This window comes from Lethenteron reissneri, chromosome 28 (assembly GCF_015708825.2).
Source record: "Lethenteron reissneri isolate LAM-NWPU_2019-01 chromosome 28, ASM1570882v1, whole genome shotgun sequence".
Lineage (NCBI taxonomy): Eukaryota > Metazoa > Chordata > Hyperoartia > Petromyzontiformes > Petromyzontidae > Lethenteron > Lethenteron reissneri.
Window position 1 is genome coordinate 7,061,287 of NC_083806.1, and position 18,758 is coordinate 7,080,044.

At 49.9% G+C, this 18,758-nt stretch overlaps 1 protein-coding gene across 1 annotated transcript in view; it reads left to right on the plus strand.

The window, feature by feature from the left end:
• The first annotated feature begins 312 nt into the window (after window positions 1-312).
• The window catches only part of LOC133348725 (collagen alpha-1(I) chain-like), a 32,183-nt gene continuing 13,737 nt past the window's right edge, over window positions 313-18,758 (plus strand). The window contains exons 1-4 of the mRNA XM_061561661.1: window positions 313-375; window positions 8,574-8,733; window positions 9,382-9,426; window positions 11,287-11,385. Coding sequence (XP_061417645.1) covers window positions 313-375; window positions 8,574-8,733; window positions 9,382-9,426; window positions 11,287-11,385 — 367 coding nt within the window. The remainder of the gene's footprint in view (window positions 376-8,573; window positions 8,734-9,381; window positions 9,427-11,286; window positions 11,386-18,758) is intronic.

The following is an 18,758-nucleotide window of genomic DNA, read 5'->3' on the forward strand; positions in this document are numbered from 1 at the left end:
TGAGGGCAAAGTTCGTCGCGTGACAGCCAGACGCATTTAATTATTATATAAAAAATGTGTTGTATGATTAAGTGGCGATGGGTTTGTTTTTTTGGGAGCAGTCATTGGTGGCTGAAACCCCGGAGTAGACCCAGCATTTTAGTCGTGCCGGCTCCTCGCTCTGAACTCGCGAGCCCCTCGGCCACCGCGACTGCGTTGTTATTCGTTTCATTCTCGAATTATGAATTTCAAAAAGTATATCACTTTGCAAGGAGATAAAAAAAATAAACCTCTCAGATGTCTCAATGCCTCCTCCTGTGCTTGCGCTGTGCGATGCGGGTGGACTGCGAGCGCCTCACCGAGCTGACGAGCAAACTCAAGGACATGGAGGCCAAGGTGAGCCCAGAGGAAGGTCATAACCACAAAACAGGTGGGGCTTGCTATGAAAGCCGGGCGGGAGTGGTGAAGCACTGCTAAGGCAGCTAGGGTTAGTGGATCATACGAACGTTGCACAACTCCCTCGTTTCCATGGGCGTCGAGGGAGGAGCCCGTACCACGGCTCGCCAAGAGAAGGCGGTAGGGCACAATTGTGGACTAATCTCCACCGGCCCCTTCTGCATGGATTAGAGCGTTTGCCCCCTCGCACGCGTTGGTTTTCACCGGGTCCTCCGGTTTTTCTCCCACTTGTTGTATGCGCACTCATTCATTGGCTGAAAACGTTCGTGTATAAAGGATCGCAGAGCTTGGGCAATTGCTGGTGCCTTTGCATTTACACTGGTATTTAAATTGGTAGATTGGAGAACACCTTAATGACCACGTCAGTACCTTCTTCTTCTTCCCGTCCAGCCTCTCTTCAGGAGGCTGCTAGATCAATAAACCTCAAGCAGCAGCATCAACATCATCCCATCTATTGCCAGTGTTGCTGTGCTCGTGGGGAGCGGTCGTGGTAGCGGTTCGCGCTCTGCGCTCACAAACCCGGCGACCCGAGTTCGAGCCCTGCTCACGGCCAATACAAGTGACGATTATATTATCTGAACCGGTGCTAGGCCCCCCCTGGGTCGACTCAGCCTCAAATGAGTTCCCGGTGTGCTGTGTAAACATCGCCACTGGGTAGAGAAATGTCGTGGTGTTGGCCACCCACCCCCTCGTGTGCCGTGCCGGCCTTCATACTTGCTCGCTAACAGCACTTGCCCTAACAGCCTGCTGAAGGCTATACGGGGAATCTTTGTCCTTGTGTCTCCTTCTCCCCTACGCCAGTCACCCCCTCCACGTCCTTTCGTTTCCTTCCTCTAGCACCGCCATGGCTGGCTGGTGGCATTCCCTCCGGACAATGCAGTGCGTTTCAATTCGGATTTACGCAGCGTTCCAACGCAACCCGCATCTCAATGACAATGTAAATAGTCTTGGACAATCTACTGCTGGACGAAGGCCCCGTGTCAGTCACGGGGGGGGGGGGGGGGGGGTTGCTCAACGTTTTGCTTAACAAGTAACGAAGCAGAGAGCTTCTTGACAAAACCCAGGGCCTCGTCTCGAGACAAAAAACTGAAGCAAGGCTCCAGGCTGATGGATGGCGCCCGTTACAGAGCAAATGCTGCGTCGTTCTGTTCGGACGCGGAAGTTTTGCAGCGAACACCCGGCACGCGTCGACTCAAATCTCGGGCGATGCATCTGTGCGAATTTATGTGCGTTTGTGCATTCGTGTATGTGTCTGTATGCACGTGTGTGTGTGTGTTTGATTGTTTTTGTATATGCGTGGTGCTCGTCAACGCCACTCCTATTAAGGCCTTAATAGGTGCTCGCTAACAGCATTTACCATAAGAGCCCGTCTGGTTATACCGGACGGGGGTGACTTTATCTGTGTGCGTGTGTATGTGTGTTTGGGTGTTTATGTATGTGTGTGTTTTTGGGTGTTTATGTGTGTGTGTGTTTGAGTGTTTATTGGTGCGTGTGTATGTGTTGGGGTGTTTATGTGCATGTGTTTGGGTGTTTATTGCGTGTGTATATGTGTTTAGGTGTTTGTGTGTGCGTGCGTGTGTATGTGTTTGGGTGTTTATGTGTGCGTGTGTATGTGTTTGGGTATTTATGTGTGCGTGTGAGGTTCTGGCCGGCCCTGAAATCCGTGCTCTCCACCAGCACTTGCCCCAACAGATTGTTAAAGGCTAGCCGGGGAATATTCGCCTTTGTATATGCAATTGAGTATTCAAGTTTGTGTGTACATTTTAATGAGAACAGAATGAATCGAAGCACTATTAAATGCTCATGACTGGCAATAGAAAACACTTCTAAAATGGTCCCATAATTTAACATCGTAAACTCGTTTTTACGGAACACAGGGCGTGTTGTTTTTTTGTTGTTGTTGGGTCAGACATCTGTGTGCACACGTGTTTGTGTGCTCGCGTGTGTGCGAGAGAGTGTGTGTGTGTGTTTATAGTAGGGGAGCGGTCGTTTGTGCACTCGCTCTACGAACCCGGCGACCCGAGTTCGATTCCCGCTCTCGGCCGACACCAGTGATGGTGATTTGAACCGGTCTTGGGCCTCCCCTAGGTCTGCTCAGCCTCAAATAAGTACCTGGTGCGGTGTGTAAACACCACCCGTTCGTGTGCCGCGTTTGCCATGATAGGAGCTCCCTAACAGCACTTGCCTCAACAATCTTTTCAGGCTATAGGGGGCAGGGATCAGTGTCTTGGTGTTTGTTGATATGCCTCGTGATATTAGTATCATATTTATTAGCCAAGGTCATGCCACTTCTGGGAGAAGACCACCCCAAGCCGCCACCATCTCTCACAAATCCTGCGGTGTGACAGTCCACCTCGCTCCTGCACACGAGCTGAGTTTATATTAGTAAAGAACACAAAATAATAACAACAACAACTATCATAAGGGTAATTATATTATAAGTACATACATGTGCATATGGTTTGCATAAATGACAGGCAATCGTTGCTTCCAAGAACGATTCAAAGCATATATCGTGAGCGTCAACATTTATTTGAATAAGAATTTGAGGATTTTCGCTCAAACGGCGTTTAAAATCCGCAGCGTCTCAAAGCAACCGCATCAGTTAAACCGAGGCATCTTTACAGGCCTCGTGTGCGCGTGTGTTCGTGCGTGTGATTTATGAAGTTGCTGCTTGAATGAACTTAGGCGTAACGTACAATAACAGATTGATTATACTACCCGCTAGCGAGCAGTGGAGTAAACACAGCCCGGCAGTGTGGCTTTCAAAAAGTCCTTTATTCACATTCACTGCCCCATTCATTACATTAGAGGTTTAATCGGTCACATTTGGCCGCCAAATGCTGAACCCATCATTGTCCCAAGTAAATAAAAAATAAAACGTAAGTCCACGTCAGTTCAGTCGGACAATGTGAATCCTTCAAATGGATTGAACAACATTTCTAGGTGACCGGGTGGTTCGAGCGTTAATCGGACACCGCTAAGATTCTGGGTTGGCCACCTGTGATTAGACCTTGTCCTCAAGTGTACGTGTGCACGTTTAACTTCTTTCGCACCGTACGTAGCCAACCGCGCTAATCGGAGGTGCGCATCAAGACGTCTCAGTCCGGTCTTCATCTTGTTGTGGGTGCGTTCGTTTATATGTGAGTGGAAGTCTACATTTTATTGACCAATTCGAAAGAACATTTGAACATTTTTGTTAAAATTAATTATTCTTCACTCTCTTAATAGTTGGGGGTTTTGTTGTTGTCGTTTTAATCCTCCAGAGGTGGCAGGAAAAGTGAAGAGTGCTTCGACATGGAATTTCAAAATAGGATGCGACAGGGAATCAATTTGAAAGCTACAATCAGGATGCGGAGGTTGTGATGGGTGGGACAACGTGTTCCAGGATGGGGGGGGGGGCAGGTCCCAGAGACCGGCGCTGCAGTGGCACCCGGAGGTTTTGCGGCGAAAGGGAAGACCTGAAGCCAGGCGGCGTTAACAATGAATCCTCAGAGGTTGGGTGTCGACTGTGTGACAGTTGCCGGATCAGGCAGGAGGAAGGAAGTGATGGCAATGTGTGATGATGGTACCCGACATCATTATTGGCCCGTGGGTGATATCTGGATGTTGATCGCTATATGCAAGCGGGTTCCCCCGTGGTCATTGCGAATAACGCCGATTCTTCTTCGGCCCTTGCCACGTGCATCAAATCTCGCGCGAAATGATCGATGCCGTCGTTGCATTTGTATACGCTGTGAGTAATGAGTACAGGGGTGCAGCGGTTTGCTTAGTGGTTAGTGCGCTGTGCGATCAGAGTTCAAATTTCCAGCCACGAGCGATTTCCAAAAGGGTCGTGGGTGTCATCAACCCACACTGATTGGCGTGGTGAGGTATGGTCCAACAAACCCTCGTGACTGACACGGTTGGTTCAAAGGCCTTCATCCAACAGTGGATTAACGAAAGGTCTCTATATATAATCAATATTACTTTGTATTATTATTGAACTGAAAGGCATACACTCTACTTGAACACAAACTTTAAGGCATCGCGGGGAAAGACGCTGAACCAAGTCAACCCCTGAGTGGCTTTTTATGATGATGCTAATAACAATAATTACCATTTTAAAAACAATATGAATCGCTTCAGCTCGCCAATAACCGCAGTGTAAATGAAAGAAAAAACATTCTTGCGAATTATGACAATTCTGGCAAATCGTCTAATTCGGGACGGGGGGTGGTGGGGTGGGGGCGGGGTGGGGGTAGTAGGGTGGGGGCGGTGGGGTGGGGGCGGGGTGGGGGTGGTGGGGGTGGGGTGGGGGTGGTGGGGTGGGGGTGGGGTGGGGGTGGTGGGGTGGGGGTGGTGGGGGCGGCGTGGGGGGTGGTAGGGTGGGGGTGGTGGGGTGGGGGGTAGTGGGGTTTGGGCGGGGTGGTGGGGTGGGGGTGGTGGGGTGGGGGTGGTGGGGTGGGGGTAGTGGGGGCGGGGTGGGGGTGTGGTGGGGTGGGGTGGGGGTGTGGTGGTGTGTGTGGGGGTGGGTATTGGCAGGGTGGGAGTTGAACCGTTCCACGTCTGTTGCGAGACCTCCCCCAGCGCACCGCAGAGACAGCGGCGGCTGCATCGCGCGTGCGGTGAGATGCGCGTCGTCGTTTTTTGCCACCGCCACGCGGTTTAGCGACAGCCACGCGAGTGAGGCAGCAGCAACAGCAGAAGCAGCGACGGCCACCCAGTCCGACTTGACCTGCGTCTGCGAATGTTCAGGCGTCGAATGGCCGCAGCCAACGGATTCCTCCAGCACAAATAAATTTTCTGATTCTGAACAGTTTACATCACCCGTCTCGTGTTCGCAATCCCTGACCACCCCACCCACGTAAGGGAGAGGATCACTGGTGTGGCGCTAGGAATGCAGGCAAAAGCTTAGGGCCCCAAGTAAACCAAGGGGTTCCCAGATGTATTTAACAAAAAACGAATAAATATCAGTTCGAACTCAGATCCTTGTGTCAATAAATGCATACAGAAATCTCATCATTCTAATGGCACACTTACAAATGTTTGTAATTAATCAATAGCCTTTGTTATTTCACACGTCGATATAATCGCCAAAAACCGCCGATGATGATATCAGCCACTACGCTGAGCATTCGTGTGTTGCGTGTCGTCATTTTAAGATGTTCTGTGTCCATGTTTTAGTTTGTTGCGGTTGCACCCGAGTCAAGAGCCACATGGCTCACGGGGCTCTACCTAATAAATAAACTTGAAACTTGAAACGCAAGTTAATATAAGTAGCGTTGTTTCCCGGCAGACTGTTTGTCACATGACGCACCCAAAAACGAATTTATGCTTAGGTCCGGCCCCCCAATGAGCTGGTACCACCATTGACTGAGCCCCCCCCCCCCCATCATCATCCACGCCCTGCTGAAGGTTTAGCGGCCCCCTTTCTAAACTCTCGAAATATTTATCAGCAGTGGCGGCCTCCTGTACAGCACAGGGCACGAGAGCCGAATACAGGATGGACAACAGCGGGTTGCATCTTGGCTGCCGCCATAAAACGTCCACGTGATGATGACATCAGCAACCTCACTATGGGAACCTCATTTGCCAGTAAAAATATGATAATTGTTTTTTTTTACCCTTCTATCTGGCAACAAAACTGACACCTTTTTTGACAAGGAGTCATGTTTGCATAGACCGCAATACCTGCATCAGAGTTATGTCTTTTGTTTGTATTATGACTGTAGGTATTGCGGTCTATGCAAACATGACTCCTTGTAAAAAGGTGTCAGTTTTGTTGCCAGGTAGAAGGGTAAAAAAACAATTATCATATTTTTACTGGCAAATGAGGTTCCCATAGTGTAGATGCTTGCCCCGAGCTCTCATACTCTGATGGTGCATTGTCTTTGAGTTGTGCGCCTTTTGGCGTCATCTGGTCCAACCCATGTGAGACTAGGCTCTAAGGAAAGCTGTCTCGGGTGTGGACCAATCAACTTCAAGGACAGTGCACATTATCAGAGTTATGTTCTTTTGTTTGCATTATGACTGCAGGTATTGCGGTCTATGCAAACATGACTCCTTGTAAAAAGGTGTCAGTTTTGTTGCCAGATAGAAGGGTAAAAAAACTATTATCAGCAACCTCGTTGAGCATTCGTTTGTGATAGCCAGTTTGCTTGTTTTAAAAGAGCTACATTACTCGGTGGGCTTTACCTGGTTAAAATAAAATTAAAAAAAATGGTTTAGTTGAGCATCGTCACTCATTCTGTTCAGCGTTCAACGTTTGTTTTATTTTGTTTTATTTTATTTCTAACTACGTGACTTTACCGAACGAACCAAAGAGTACGTTTAACGTTTGTTTAAAGTTTACTTAACATTGACCGCGTCGTGCCCTCACAGAGTTATGCCCCCCTACCCCTCCCCTCCTTTTTAAACAAAGGTCACGCTAATGGCTCACGCTGAGCCAACGGTGGAAATTCCACATTGGCAGGGGCGAGCCTTTTCATTTCACAGCCGCTATTGACATCCCCCCACCCCCAAATTGATATTTGTTTGATAGAACATTTGTTATCGAACTCCCAAACTCGTACTCTTAGGTTTTTTTTCGGTAAAGTCACGTAGGTAAAAAATAAATAATAAAAATAAATAATTTAAAAATACGTGACTTTACCGAAAAAACCTAAGAGTATGAATCCTTGCAGTCACGAAAGCTTCAAATCTAGAATCCCAAACTCGTGATTGTGAGCCTTTACTCTAACCCAGGGGTCTGCAACCTGCGGCTATGGATCCGCATGGGGCTCGTTAAGGACTGCCTCGTGACCGGTATTTATTGAGGATATCACCGTCTCTCGTATTCACCACACAGTGCACTGCGGCTCTTGAAATATTGGGGGGGGGGGGGGGGTTACCGAATTCGAACAGAAATGGTTCTTCTTCTTGTTTCTGTTCACGACCCCTGCTCCAGGCACTGCTTGATTTGACTAAGCCGATATCTTCTCTCCTACTGGAGATAGTCTCCACTCTAAGACCAGCACAGGAATCTACATATCGTGGGTTCTCTTTTAAACACATTCCTGCAGAGGGAGCTGCTAGGAACGTTGGGTTGCTCGGTCAATGGCCAGAGTCAACGGCGGCGTGGTGTATTCCGCAAATATGGCCGACTGTGAGGGCGGGCACAAGCCGGCGTGAGTAGGTTAAACGTTGAGTTTTATAAGGGCACCACGGGGTAACCAGCCCATCCCCACCCAGCCCCACCCCTCCCACCCCCCACCCAGCCCCTCCCCACCCTCCCCACCCAGCCCCTCCCCATCCTCCCCTCTCCACCCAGCCCCACCCTTCCCATTTTTGGATGCACGACGGACGGACGGACACAATAATCCCCTGTGGGCTGGTGGAACCAGGAGGTTCCTACCAGAAACAAACGCTTTTGGATGTCGTGCCACGTGTGTCAAAGAGGGAGGAATTGTTTTGACAATTACGAGGAGAGAAGCTGCTATTGCTCTGCAACGGGGAATTAAGAGACAGCCGTCATGTTCACGACGCTTTTTTCATAATCCTCCCGTGCTCACAGGAACCTGATTTTTTTTTTACGTTATAGTAAAATGCCAAGATAATATTCGTTGTGATGGGGGTTTTTTTTGTCTATGTTCACTAGGCTTTAGAGAATATTTTGGCAAAAGGAAGTGCTTTGATTGGAGCACACATTTGGAGAATGAGAGCGATTTTAAATGAGCCATAGTCAGTCTTCTGTATGCGTTACTTTCACCGCTTCGATGTCGCTATTTATTTTATTATTTACGTCTTCTGAACTTCTTCTTTCACCCTTTCAATCCAACACAATGTCTTGGTGGTGTCATCACGGGTAGCCGAACTCGGAATCGAACCCAGGACCTCAGCTGCACAGGCCTCGGTGCTCAGACCTCGAATCCCTTGAGCCACTCCAGCCACCTCTAAAAATCATTTTTAAAAAATATGTTCACACAGCTCTCTCACGGACCCCCTAAGTCAACCTGGCACCATCGCTATTTCTCATCACCTGTGTAATTGTAAACCCAGTGTATGCAACGCTAGGGTTGAGTGGGTCCTGTGAATGCGCACGCGCTTTGCTCGCGAGGTTGGCTCCGTCGGCTCACGTCGCCGTGTCCGCCCCCCCCCCCCAACTCTCCCTCCGCCAGGTGCGCCTGATGGAGTCGGGGGACAGGGCGGCAGGGGACTCGAGCAATGAGCTCCCGGCCGAAGCCGCGGGTCAAGGGGCCCACGGGCCTGAGGTCACGGCAGAGGTCGCGTTCGGGTCCCTCCTCCCGCAAGGGCCCATGGGCCTGCCTGGCCCTCAAGGTCAGAAGCGCCAGCGTATGCGCGCGGCACGTGCGTTTGTGATGCGTGGTACCGTGTGACGGCGGTGCAGTGGGTTACCGTGCTGTGCCATGGAGTGTGCCGACTGACTTCGATTCCTGACCACGGCTGACATCAATGGCGAGTGACAACTGAACCGGCCCTGGCCGTCAAGCAACTCGCTAGCAGCACTTGCCCCAAACAGTCTGTATGGAATAATAATAGGGGGTTTCCCCTTTTTTCTGGCAACAAAACTGAAACCTTTTTACAAGGATTCATGTCTGCATTAACCACAATACTTGCAGTCAAAATGCAAACAAAAACATACTATGATAATATATGCATTGTCCTTGAAACTGGGGAAAAAGGGGACAAAACCCTATTATTATATTTTGGTACTGGCAAAGGAGGTCTAATGATGTAGTTTGTATGGATATGTATATCGGGGATCTTTGTCTCTGCGTCCATATAGCAGTGGTGCGGCAGATAGAACACTGTGCTACGAACAATGCCACCTGGTCAGATTCAGTTTTGTATGTTCTGCCCCAAAATTAACAATTGCCGAACTATGAACAAAGGTGTTAACTAATGTAAGACACGTGGTACATGCGTTCATTGATCCGTGGCGTGTCTTCGCGCGCGCACCCACAGGGCTCCAAGGGGAGAGGGGACCGGCCGGACAGCCCGGGAAGCAAGGTGAGAAAAGTTAAATCCATCAAACGTTCATTTTCGATGAAATAATATCATCGGTTATTTTCATATTCGTTATATGTAATTGGTTCGTGTGCGAGCCCTTAAACCACTAGGGGCCGCTACATTCACTATTGCAGTGCCGACCTGCCCCGCCAGTCTGGGACTCCCATTCGTGTTGTTGACTCCCTCCACCCCTGTTCAAGTCCAGGCTCGAGGCCTACGTTTCCCTCTGTCGATGACTGTCTCTCTATCTTTCTGTGTAATAAATAATAAAGTATAAACAAGGCCACTGTTTTTGTGCAGTATCCTGAGCGGCGGTCACATGTGACCAATATATAGCTTCAAGCTTGGATTGTTTGTTGATTAAGTTGATTCAATGAGGTAAAATGGTCGTTAACTGAATTTTGTATGGTCCCATATTGTAAATAGAGGAGGGTCCTTTGCCTGTAAGATCGGCCAGTTCACCCGCATTGATTCAAGCGAGCCTGACTCTGCTGATGATGAGACACTGACTGTCACAACCGGCCCAGAGTTTGCCCGGATTGAACCAATGCTGCTGAAATAAATATGCACTCCCAAGAAGACCGTGTGCGACTGATGGTTTGTAAAAAAAAAATACACTGTTTTGTTTTTCTTCACGCGGAGCGATGCCATATGTGAAGGGGGCGTATTTGTCCGCTGATTTATTCCGCTTTGTTTGTCGGTGATTCATCGGATCCCTTTCAACAAAAGCGGTGGCCGCTCGCCACCTCCTCGCCTCTGGAAGGCAGGAAACCCCCGATGGTGCCACGGTCAGCTGATGATGCCGATGATGTCACCAAGCCCCGGCCACCATGGGAACAGATTTTTTCCCCAACTATTCTCGTGGTCATCCGATTTAATACAATTAGAGTACTCCATTACTCAAATAATCGGATGGCTCAGCTATGTTATCCTACGGTCCAGTATAAGCTGACAAATATTGGACATGGGATGGGATCGACAATAATTTGGGCGTTATCCGTTGGAGGTCGTGGTTAGTGCTGGCAGTGATGGTGGGCAGAGTTGCAGGGTGGGTAGATAGGGTGGTTGAGTGGGAGAGTGAGTGGTGGGGGAAGTGCATAGCCCACCAGACAGAGAGCAGTAAAACTCTCCGAACAATCCAGGAGTCGAGAACGGGTAGGGGAGAAGGGGAAAAAGTAATGTTGTAAAGCCGCCAGACATAGGCAAGTGGACCGAACCGAATTTCATTGCTCGGTGTCTCGTGGCTGCCAGTTGCTGTAGTAAATCATCATCATCATTAGCGGAGGAATTCGTCCGTCCCGTTGGAATCGCCGTTGAACGCACGCGCCTTGTCTGCCTGTCTCTTAGCAGGGCCTCCCATGCATGCCGCATTGAAGATTAACACGTGATTTACTTTCACGAATTAATTTAGAAATTGCCTACACGTTGGGGGTTTCCTGGGTAAATTATTGGCCCGATTGTGGCTATCAGCATTATTAGAAGGAGACTTGCTGAGGGGGGGGGGGGAGGGAAAGAGTGCGAAGGGGGCCGGGGTTGTGGGGGGAGGCGATGGCTGGCAGCACTGAACTGTGAACCACAGTGATCCGAGTTTGATTCTATGCCATGGCTAACGACAGCGAGCCAAATGTTTGCCACTGCTTTTGTGTGTGTGTGTTGAGTTTAGCGCGGTTGGCTACGTAAGGGACGAAAGAAGTTCAACACACACACGTGATGCCTGAATTGGCTCCGACCATCACCTCCCCTCCACAACCCCCCCACCCACAGCCCTTCGACCTATCCACGCAAACAGCCCCCGCCACTATCAACACGATTCCTTGTCTCCCCGTGTCACACCAACCTAATCCTGACCCTGGCTTTCAGGCCCTGTTGGACCGGCTGGACAACCGGGACCCCCAGGAATTCCCGGGAGACCTGGCACCGAAGGGACCCGTGGAAAAGCAGGACCCATGGGACCCACAGGCCAGTGTGTGGTCGTCCGTGCGTGCGCGTGCGCGCGTGTTTGTGTCTTGCTGTCTGTGTGGATGCTTACGTAACCCTGCGAAGCGTTTTTCTGGTGTTGATCACGCGCCCCCCGCTCGGCGCGATTCCGCACGCTGGAACTGAATCCGCTGCACGCGCTGGAGGCGGAGCGCAAACGTCGGACATCGCGCCGAACAGCGGTACAATGCCGCAAACTGCACGCCACAGTCGTCCACACGTTTGAGTGTTTAAGTTTTTGGCAGCCAGTTTGGTTGTTTGGATATTTGTTTGGCTGAGTGGATGCCTGTGTTTATGTTTGTTTGTGAGGCTGTTTTTGTTGACGTTTCTAAGCTTTTGTTTGGGTTTTGCTGTGCGAATGGTTTATTTTCGCAGCAGTTTATGTAATTCCTTGGGTCGCTGGGAAGCTTTTTAAAGGTCTGGTTTACGTTTTCGTTTTGATCATTGTTTGAATATTTGTGGCCGTTATAAATTATCCCTATTGGTCTCTCAACACCTGGAATAACACGATAACTAATCCTCTTGCTGCTGACAAGGATGATGATGATGTTACTCACTCGGTCAGATAGTAGTCCCAGAAAAGTTATTTATATTATACCAGTCTATAAAAGTGAAATATGGGCACATAAAATATACACCAAATGTCTTCATATAGGCCACATTCTTTTAGGACGTTTAACCTTGGACAAATTTTTTTTCACATAATTAAAATGTGAACCCCAACATTTACCCTGACGGAGACAAACTCAAAAGGTGAACTTTGTGGACGATGGAGTGTGGTCCTCAGCCAATGGTGGACATTCCACGTTCTCGTGGCTCTGGCCATTCCAGACATTCGACAACCAAATATTGACTTCCCACAATTTGAAAACTCACCTGTGAACGCATCGTGCGCATTCCGGGACTAAGCTACGCACACTTGACACGCACAACAGCAGCCGCTGATCGCCACTCAGTGGCGGTGACATCACCACCGTGGTGCTTGCGCCAGCCTCGGTACACTTTTAGACTATCACGTGAAGTGTCGAAGGCTGTCTGGCGGAAAGTCGTGGGACGGACCCGCATGTGTCAAGGGGTGAACATGTAATTACACTTACACACAAACACACGTGTATACCGCTCAGTATATAACATACGAACGTCTGCATAAACACAGCACACACAGAGAGACACGTGCGAGTTTGCACGCGCCCGCCCACACACATGCGTACACACATTTAGCGGTGCCAGGGCCAGTTCTGTTTCCATTTAAGTGTTTGGACTGGACGGGACCTAAGGGAAGAGAGAAAGAGTCGAGAGGGAAAGAGAAGAACACACAGAGACAAAGCTCCTCCGTATAACCTTAACAGACTGGTGGGGCAAGTGCTGTTAGCGAGCACCTATGAAGGCAGACAAGGCGAACGGAGAATTCGCCCTCGCGATCGATGTATCTTATTATATAAATACAATCAGCCACGCCATTTGTGGCCATGTGACATCGCCCAATGGCTTGTGATGACAAGACACCAGCCGAGTGTTTATGAAGGGCGCCTTCTGTTTAGAAACTGGACTTTACGAGGTGGCTGGGATGGCTGCGAATATTGAGCAGCACCGAGCCATTTTTTTGTTTTAAAGGAGGCGAAATGATTTACCAAGGGGCAACAGCTCACAGTAAAACTTTCCACAGTAACAGCAGTAGCAGCAGTAGCAGAGAGACTCACAACCTCCTCGATATATGTGTAGAGCCAGTGATTCGGAGACAAGGGTTTCCAGGAGGCACCTTCTTTATTTAACAAGTCCACACCTCACAGGTTCGTCCTCGCACTCTCCATAGTTGCCTAGCCTGACCACAACCCTCATCGTCTAACACCGATGGCGCTGACCGAGACGGCCAACAACTATCTGTCCCGATTTAAAGATTTCGTGACTGCAGGGATTCATCTTCTTGGTTCTTCCGGTAAAGTCACGTAGAAGGGAAATTATAAAAATAAATCATAATAAAATAAAATTCTCACGACGTTTCGGCTGCAACGGCTGCTTGCGTTGTGGCTGAAATGTCGTGCTAATTTTATTTTATTATGTTTTATTGTTATTATTTTATTATTTCCCTTCTACGTGACTTTACTGAAAGAACCAAGAAGAACTATCTGTCCGCGCAACATCCAGCGAAGACAGCAGCGACGACGAGACGAGTCCACTCCAAGAACCGGCAGCCCTGAGCTCCCTCTCTCGGCTCCTTTTATGCCACCCAGCGCGGCCTGGCTCCGCCCTGACCGCGCCTCCTTTCTCGAGCCCACCAGCAGGTTCCAGGGGCCTCCAGACGGGGTCCTCCGTGACCCATGCCCCAGTTCCTCCGCTCTGCCAACACACCGCGCACGCCCTCACCGGCGTGTGCGCTCTCCGTCCGCCACAGTTGCCGCTGCTGTCCACTAGCCGGCGCTGTCACACTACATACATATTCCAAGGGCCAGCACCGCCACTGCCACTCATTGTTGCTCTCCGCACTCCTGCCCCCTGTCTGCACCACAACCTCCTCGTCTTCTCTACACCAAGGGCCGGGTCCATGGTCACTGACGGGCGTCGTTTCTCCGTGGCAAGCCCGGCCGTCTGGGACGCGGACATCATCACCCTCTCCCCGCTGCTGCTGCTGCTGAACATTCTCAGCAGCAGCAGTAGCAGCAGCAGTCAATCCTTGAGACATTAGTGGAAGGCACCTTACAAATAATTATTGATAGACTTTGCCTCAAAGTTCCCACCACTGCCCCCGGGATTTCGAGCGACGCCAACTACATTATGCGCGTCACAAATAGCCGTACAATGATTTCATTTCCACAAGCTTTCTCCAACACATAGAGACGACGCTATTGTTGTCTTGGGACCCTCCCCACCACACTGCTGATGAAGCCTCTGTTGCCTGGCCCGGCAAGACGAGGGCATACGATGGTGGAGTAAGGAATGACTCTTCGTAATCCCCGTGTCTCACCCACCACCCTCTCTGTGTCTCGGTGTCACCACCCTCTTTGTGTCTCGGTGTCTCCACCCTCTCGGTGTCTTAGTGTCTCCACCCTCTCGGTGTCTCTACTTGGCTGTGATTTGTCATCTCCGACTCAATTCCAAAATGCTTGCGTCTCACTTATCTCTCTCTCCTCGTCCCCCGCACCTCCGATTAGCGCGATTGGCTACGTACGGTGCGAAAGAAGTTCAACATACAGTACATTACATCTACCACTCTCTCCACCTCCGTGTCTCTCCTGTCTTCTTCTGCGTCGTCTCCCTCTCTCTACACACTGGGTCTCTTGATCAAAAAGTTCCTAGATGAAGAGTCTTGACCCCTCCGACGTGAATCGCAATCCTCGCCATGAACAGCGCAGATCCGAGACGGGCACTAAAGTGGTCGGCACTTATTACTCTGCAAAAAAAAACAACAACAGGCAAATTATAATCGGGTGGGACGATAGAGGTGGGGTGATGAGTTACAGAGTTTAGTTGAATGTGCTTCCCGCACCTTTCTCGCTCCGTCGAGCCCCACGTCAGAGAAACTTGTGTCTGTCTTTGTTTGGCTGTCTGTTAATCCATACGTCTGTCTGTCTGTCTCGTCTCTGTCTGCTCTGTCCATGTACTGTGATGTTTATTGGTCCACCTGTCTATCACTGTGTCTGCCTGCCTGCTCACCTGTCTGCCTGTCTGTCTGTGTATCCGTATTATGTCCATCTGTCTGTCTATTTGTCTATCTGCATGTCCATCCGTTCGTCTGTCCATCTATAATTGTGCCTGTATGCACGTCTGCCTGTCCATCCGTCTGTCTGTCTGTCTGTCTGCCTGTACGTTTGTATGTCCACCTGTGTGTCCATCCACCTGTCTGTATCTGCTACCTGCCGTTTCTGTGTCCGCCTGTGCCCTGTACCTCACTCCGTGCAATATTCGCCGTGACGACCACGCGGTCTGGGTGCGGTTTTCAGAGTGGGTCACGGCTCAACGACGCCCAATAACCCCGAGCTCCCACCACCACCACCACCCACACATCACAGGGGTAGGGATGGAGGCGAGACGGCTAAGACGGTGAGAGAGAGAGAGAGCGATGGGGGAAGCGAGATAGGAAAAATAAACAGGGATTTAACGTAATCCGCCCTCCTTACTTTTGCGTAATTTTCCACTCTTTAAAAACACACGCGTCTCGGTGTCTGCGCTACTTTCCCCTCAACAGCCCGTTCTTAGGCTACACGGGGGGTATTGTCTCGTGTTGTGTACGTTGGCTCTGCCAAAGTCATCGCAAGTCAGTCAACCCATAACACCTGGGTCTGGTTCCGTTGACCATCTTGCCAGCGAGCCTTCGACACTTCGCGTGGCCCCAAAGTGCACCTAGCCTGGCACAAGCGCCGTGGTAACGTCAATGCCACTTAGACCACATCGCGTGTAGTTTTTAATTAACACTGTTTGGGTAAGTGCTGTTAGCGAGCACCTATTTGACAGATCTGCCAGCATCACGCCTGCCCGCCCGCATTTTGTCTCCCCCGTAGCGATGTTTACACCCCGTACCAGCCACTCATTTGAGGCCGAGTCGACCTCGGGGAGGCCCAGGACCGGTTCAGATAATCGTCACAGCCGGTGTTGGTGGCCGTGTGCGGGAATCGAACTCGGGTCGCCGGGTTCGTAGCGCAGCGCCGCGCTTTAACCGCTGATACGCACGCGCGCGCGCGCAAATGTAGACGTCCGTGTGCTAACACGGTAGGGGGAAATGGCCCATTATACAAAGTAAACATAATTGGGCATAAGTGGCCCTAAGAATGGCGTAATTAACAGGGACGACATTAAGTCTAGCTGTCGTGGGGTGCAGAGTCGGGGCTTTAGAAGCTTTTATTGACTTTGCTTATTCTCGGGAGAGGACCATTATGCCGGGATTCAATTACCACACCTGGCGTGCAACAGCCACCACGACGCTGCTGCTGCTGCTGTTGTTTTAACAACAACAATCATTCACAGCATGCACAAGAGCGGTTTGACGCCGCCATGGGAATGTGGAATTTCCACGACTGCTTCGCGAGCGTTCCCGGGGCAGTGCTTTTGCCCCGCCAGCCGATCCGACGAAACTTTCGGTTTGCACGTTCGAGCGACCGTTCATTTATTATTTCAGCATTTTTATTTATTTTTATTTCTGTCCCACGATGAATCCAAACTGCAATATTTACCGTGTCATGATTTAGCAAGCCGGGCTTGGTATGTACGTTTGTTGAAATTCTTTCGCACCGTACGTAGGCAACCGTGCTCGTCGCAGGTGCCGGGGTAAGGACAACAAACTAAAGACAGTCAGTAGTTCTGAAGAAGTAAGTTTTCGATCTCGATGATTTCAAAGGGCGTAGCTCCTGCGGCTTCCCAATACACTGGTCAACAACAAAAAAAAGTTTTTTTTTTCTGGCCTGGACTTTTGCAGCTGTTTTAGACTAATTTCAGGGTGCTGATTCCAAATCTGATCTCAGATTTGCTCTATCACATATCATTTTATGCTATCGGCATACCCCATTTTCATCGATTTTACCCGAAATTAATTGCAAGTTGTTGCGAGTCAGTGACTGCTTTAGTGTTAAAATATGGTGTTGTATTTTTAGGATAGTGTGTTTATAATATAATTTATGTAGATATCCACATTTATTTAATATTTTTCTTCTGCAGTTTTTATTGAAAATGCAATATTTGATATCTCAAAAACCTTGAATGTGATAGACAAAAACTGATGCCAGATTTGGAATCAGCACCCCAAAATTACCTTAAAACCGTTGCAATACCTTATGCCAGAAAAAGTGTGTTGACCAGTGATATCGGAGGGGAAGCGCGTTGCTGACGGGCCGCTGAAACGCATCTGGAAGCGCGCGATGCGGTGACCACCGCCTTGGTTTTCTAATTGTTGGCCACAAGCTGCTGCGACGATGCAGCGCAGTTCGCGTGGTTGATGGTTTCTGTTCCTTGACTTGATTTCCAGAGGGCGCGGTTTCTATTCGATTTCCCGGCGCGGCAGTCGAAACAATGATGCGACGTTTTTTATATCACCCCCCAGACCCCTCGCCGCCTTCCGCCTCGGTTAAGTCGATCGGTCAGGTCACGTGTGGTGGGATAAAGTGTGGGTGCTTGGTAGAGTGCGGGTACTTGCCACCCAAAAATACCCACCAACTAGAACTCCCTTCTAGTTGGTGGCCCATCCGCCAGCAGTGGCATGAGCAAGACATTTCAGGGCTGCCCCTTTACCTCGTCTCTACCTGTACGTGTGCCTGCTGCTTACGCTTGGGCCAATGTCTCCGAGTGTGTGGGAAGAGGCAATAGAAAGGGTCCGGAGAACGACCGACGGATTTTTTTTTCTTTTTTTTAAAGAGAGGTTGTGTTTTGAGAGTGGACCTCCGTGTGTGTGCGGTTTTTTTCACGTCCAATCATTTGTTTATTTAATGTAAGCAATGCGTGTAATTAGGCAAATTGCGTGTTTATAGTGAACAATGGCGGTCAAGTGCGGTCACAGGATATTGCAAATGAGGTAGCAAAACGCCAGCACGTTACAGGTCACGAATGTTTAATCAAGGCTCTGTGCATGGCTGAGTGTGTGTGTGTGTGGGTCGCAACGAGGTCGACTCAGACCCAAATGTGTACCTCGTGCCGATGTGTAAACATCGCCACTGGAGAGACAAAGGCGGCCGGACGTGGTGCTGGCCACCCACCCCCTCGTCTTGCCGTGTCGGCCTTCATAGGTGCTCGCTAACAGCACTTGCCCAAAAGTCTGTTATGGCTATAGGGGGATATTTGTCTTTGTGCTTTAGAGTGGCCACTGCTATAAGCCGGATATGTTGGCTCACTGCCAAAATGCCTGAACCGGTCCCGGGCCTCCCCTAGATCGACTCAGCCTTAAATGGGTACCTGGTGCGGTGTGTAAACATCGTTACTCTGGGTGACAAATGTAGCCGGGCATCTGTGCAAGTGTGCCGGTCTGTGTACGTGTGTTTCTGCGCGAGAGTGTGTGTGTGTGTGGATTTTGGGTAAACGTTGATAGTAAGTGTCCTTTTGCCTTGCCGGGTCGTTATTGGCTGTTTAGGCAGCTGGAATCGAGGGCTAATTTAAATGTCAAACACCCACACACATAAATCCGCGTCCAAAGGCAAAGATCCCCCATATAGCCTTAGTAGACTGTTGGGGCAAGTGCTGTTAGCGAGCACCTATGAAAGCCGGAACGGCACACGAGGGGGTGGGTGGCCAGCACCACGCCCGGCCGCCTTTGTCTCCCCAGTGGCGATGTTTACACACCGCACCATGTACTCATTTGAGGCCGAGTCGATCTGCGTGTGGTCCAGAAACGGTTCGGATAATCGTCACTGGTGTTGGTGGCCGTGAGCGGGAATGGA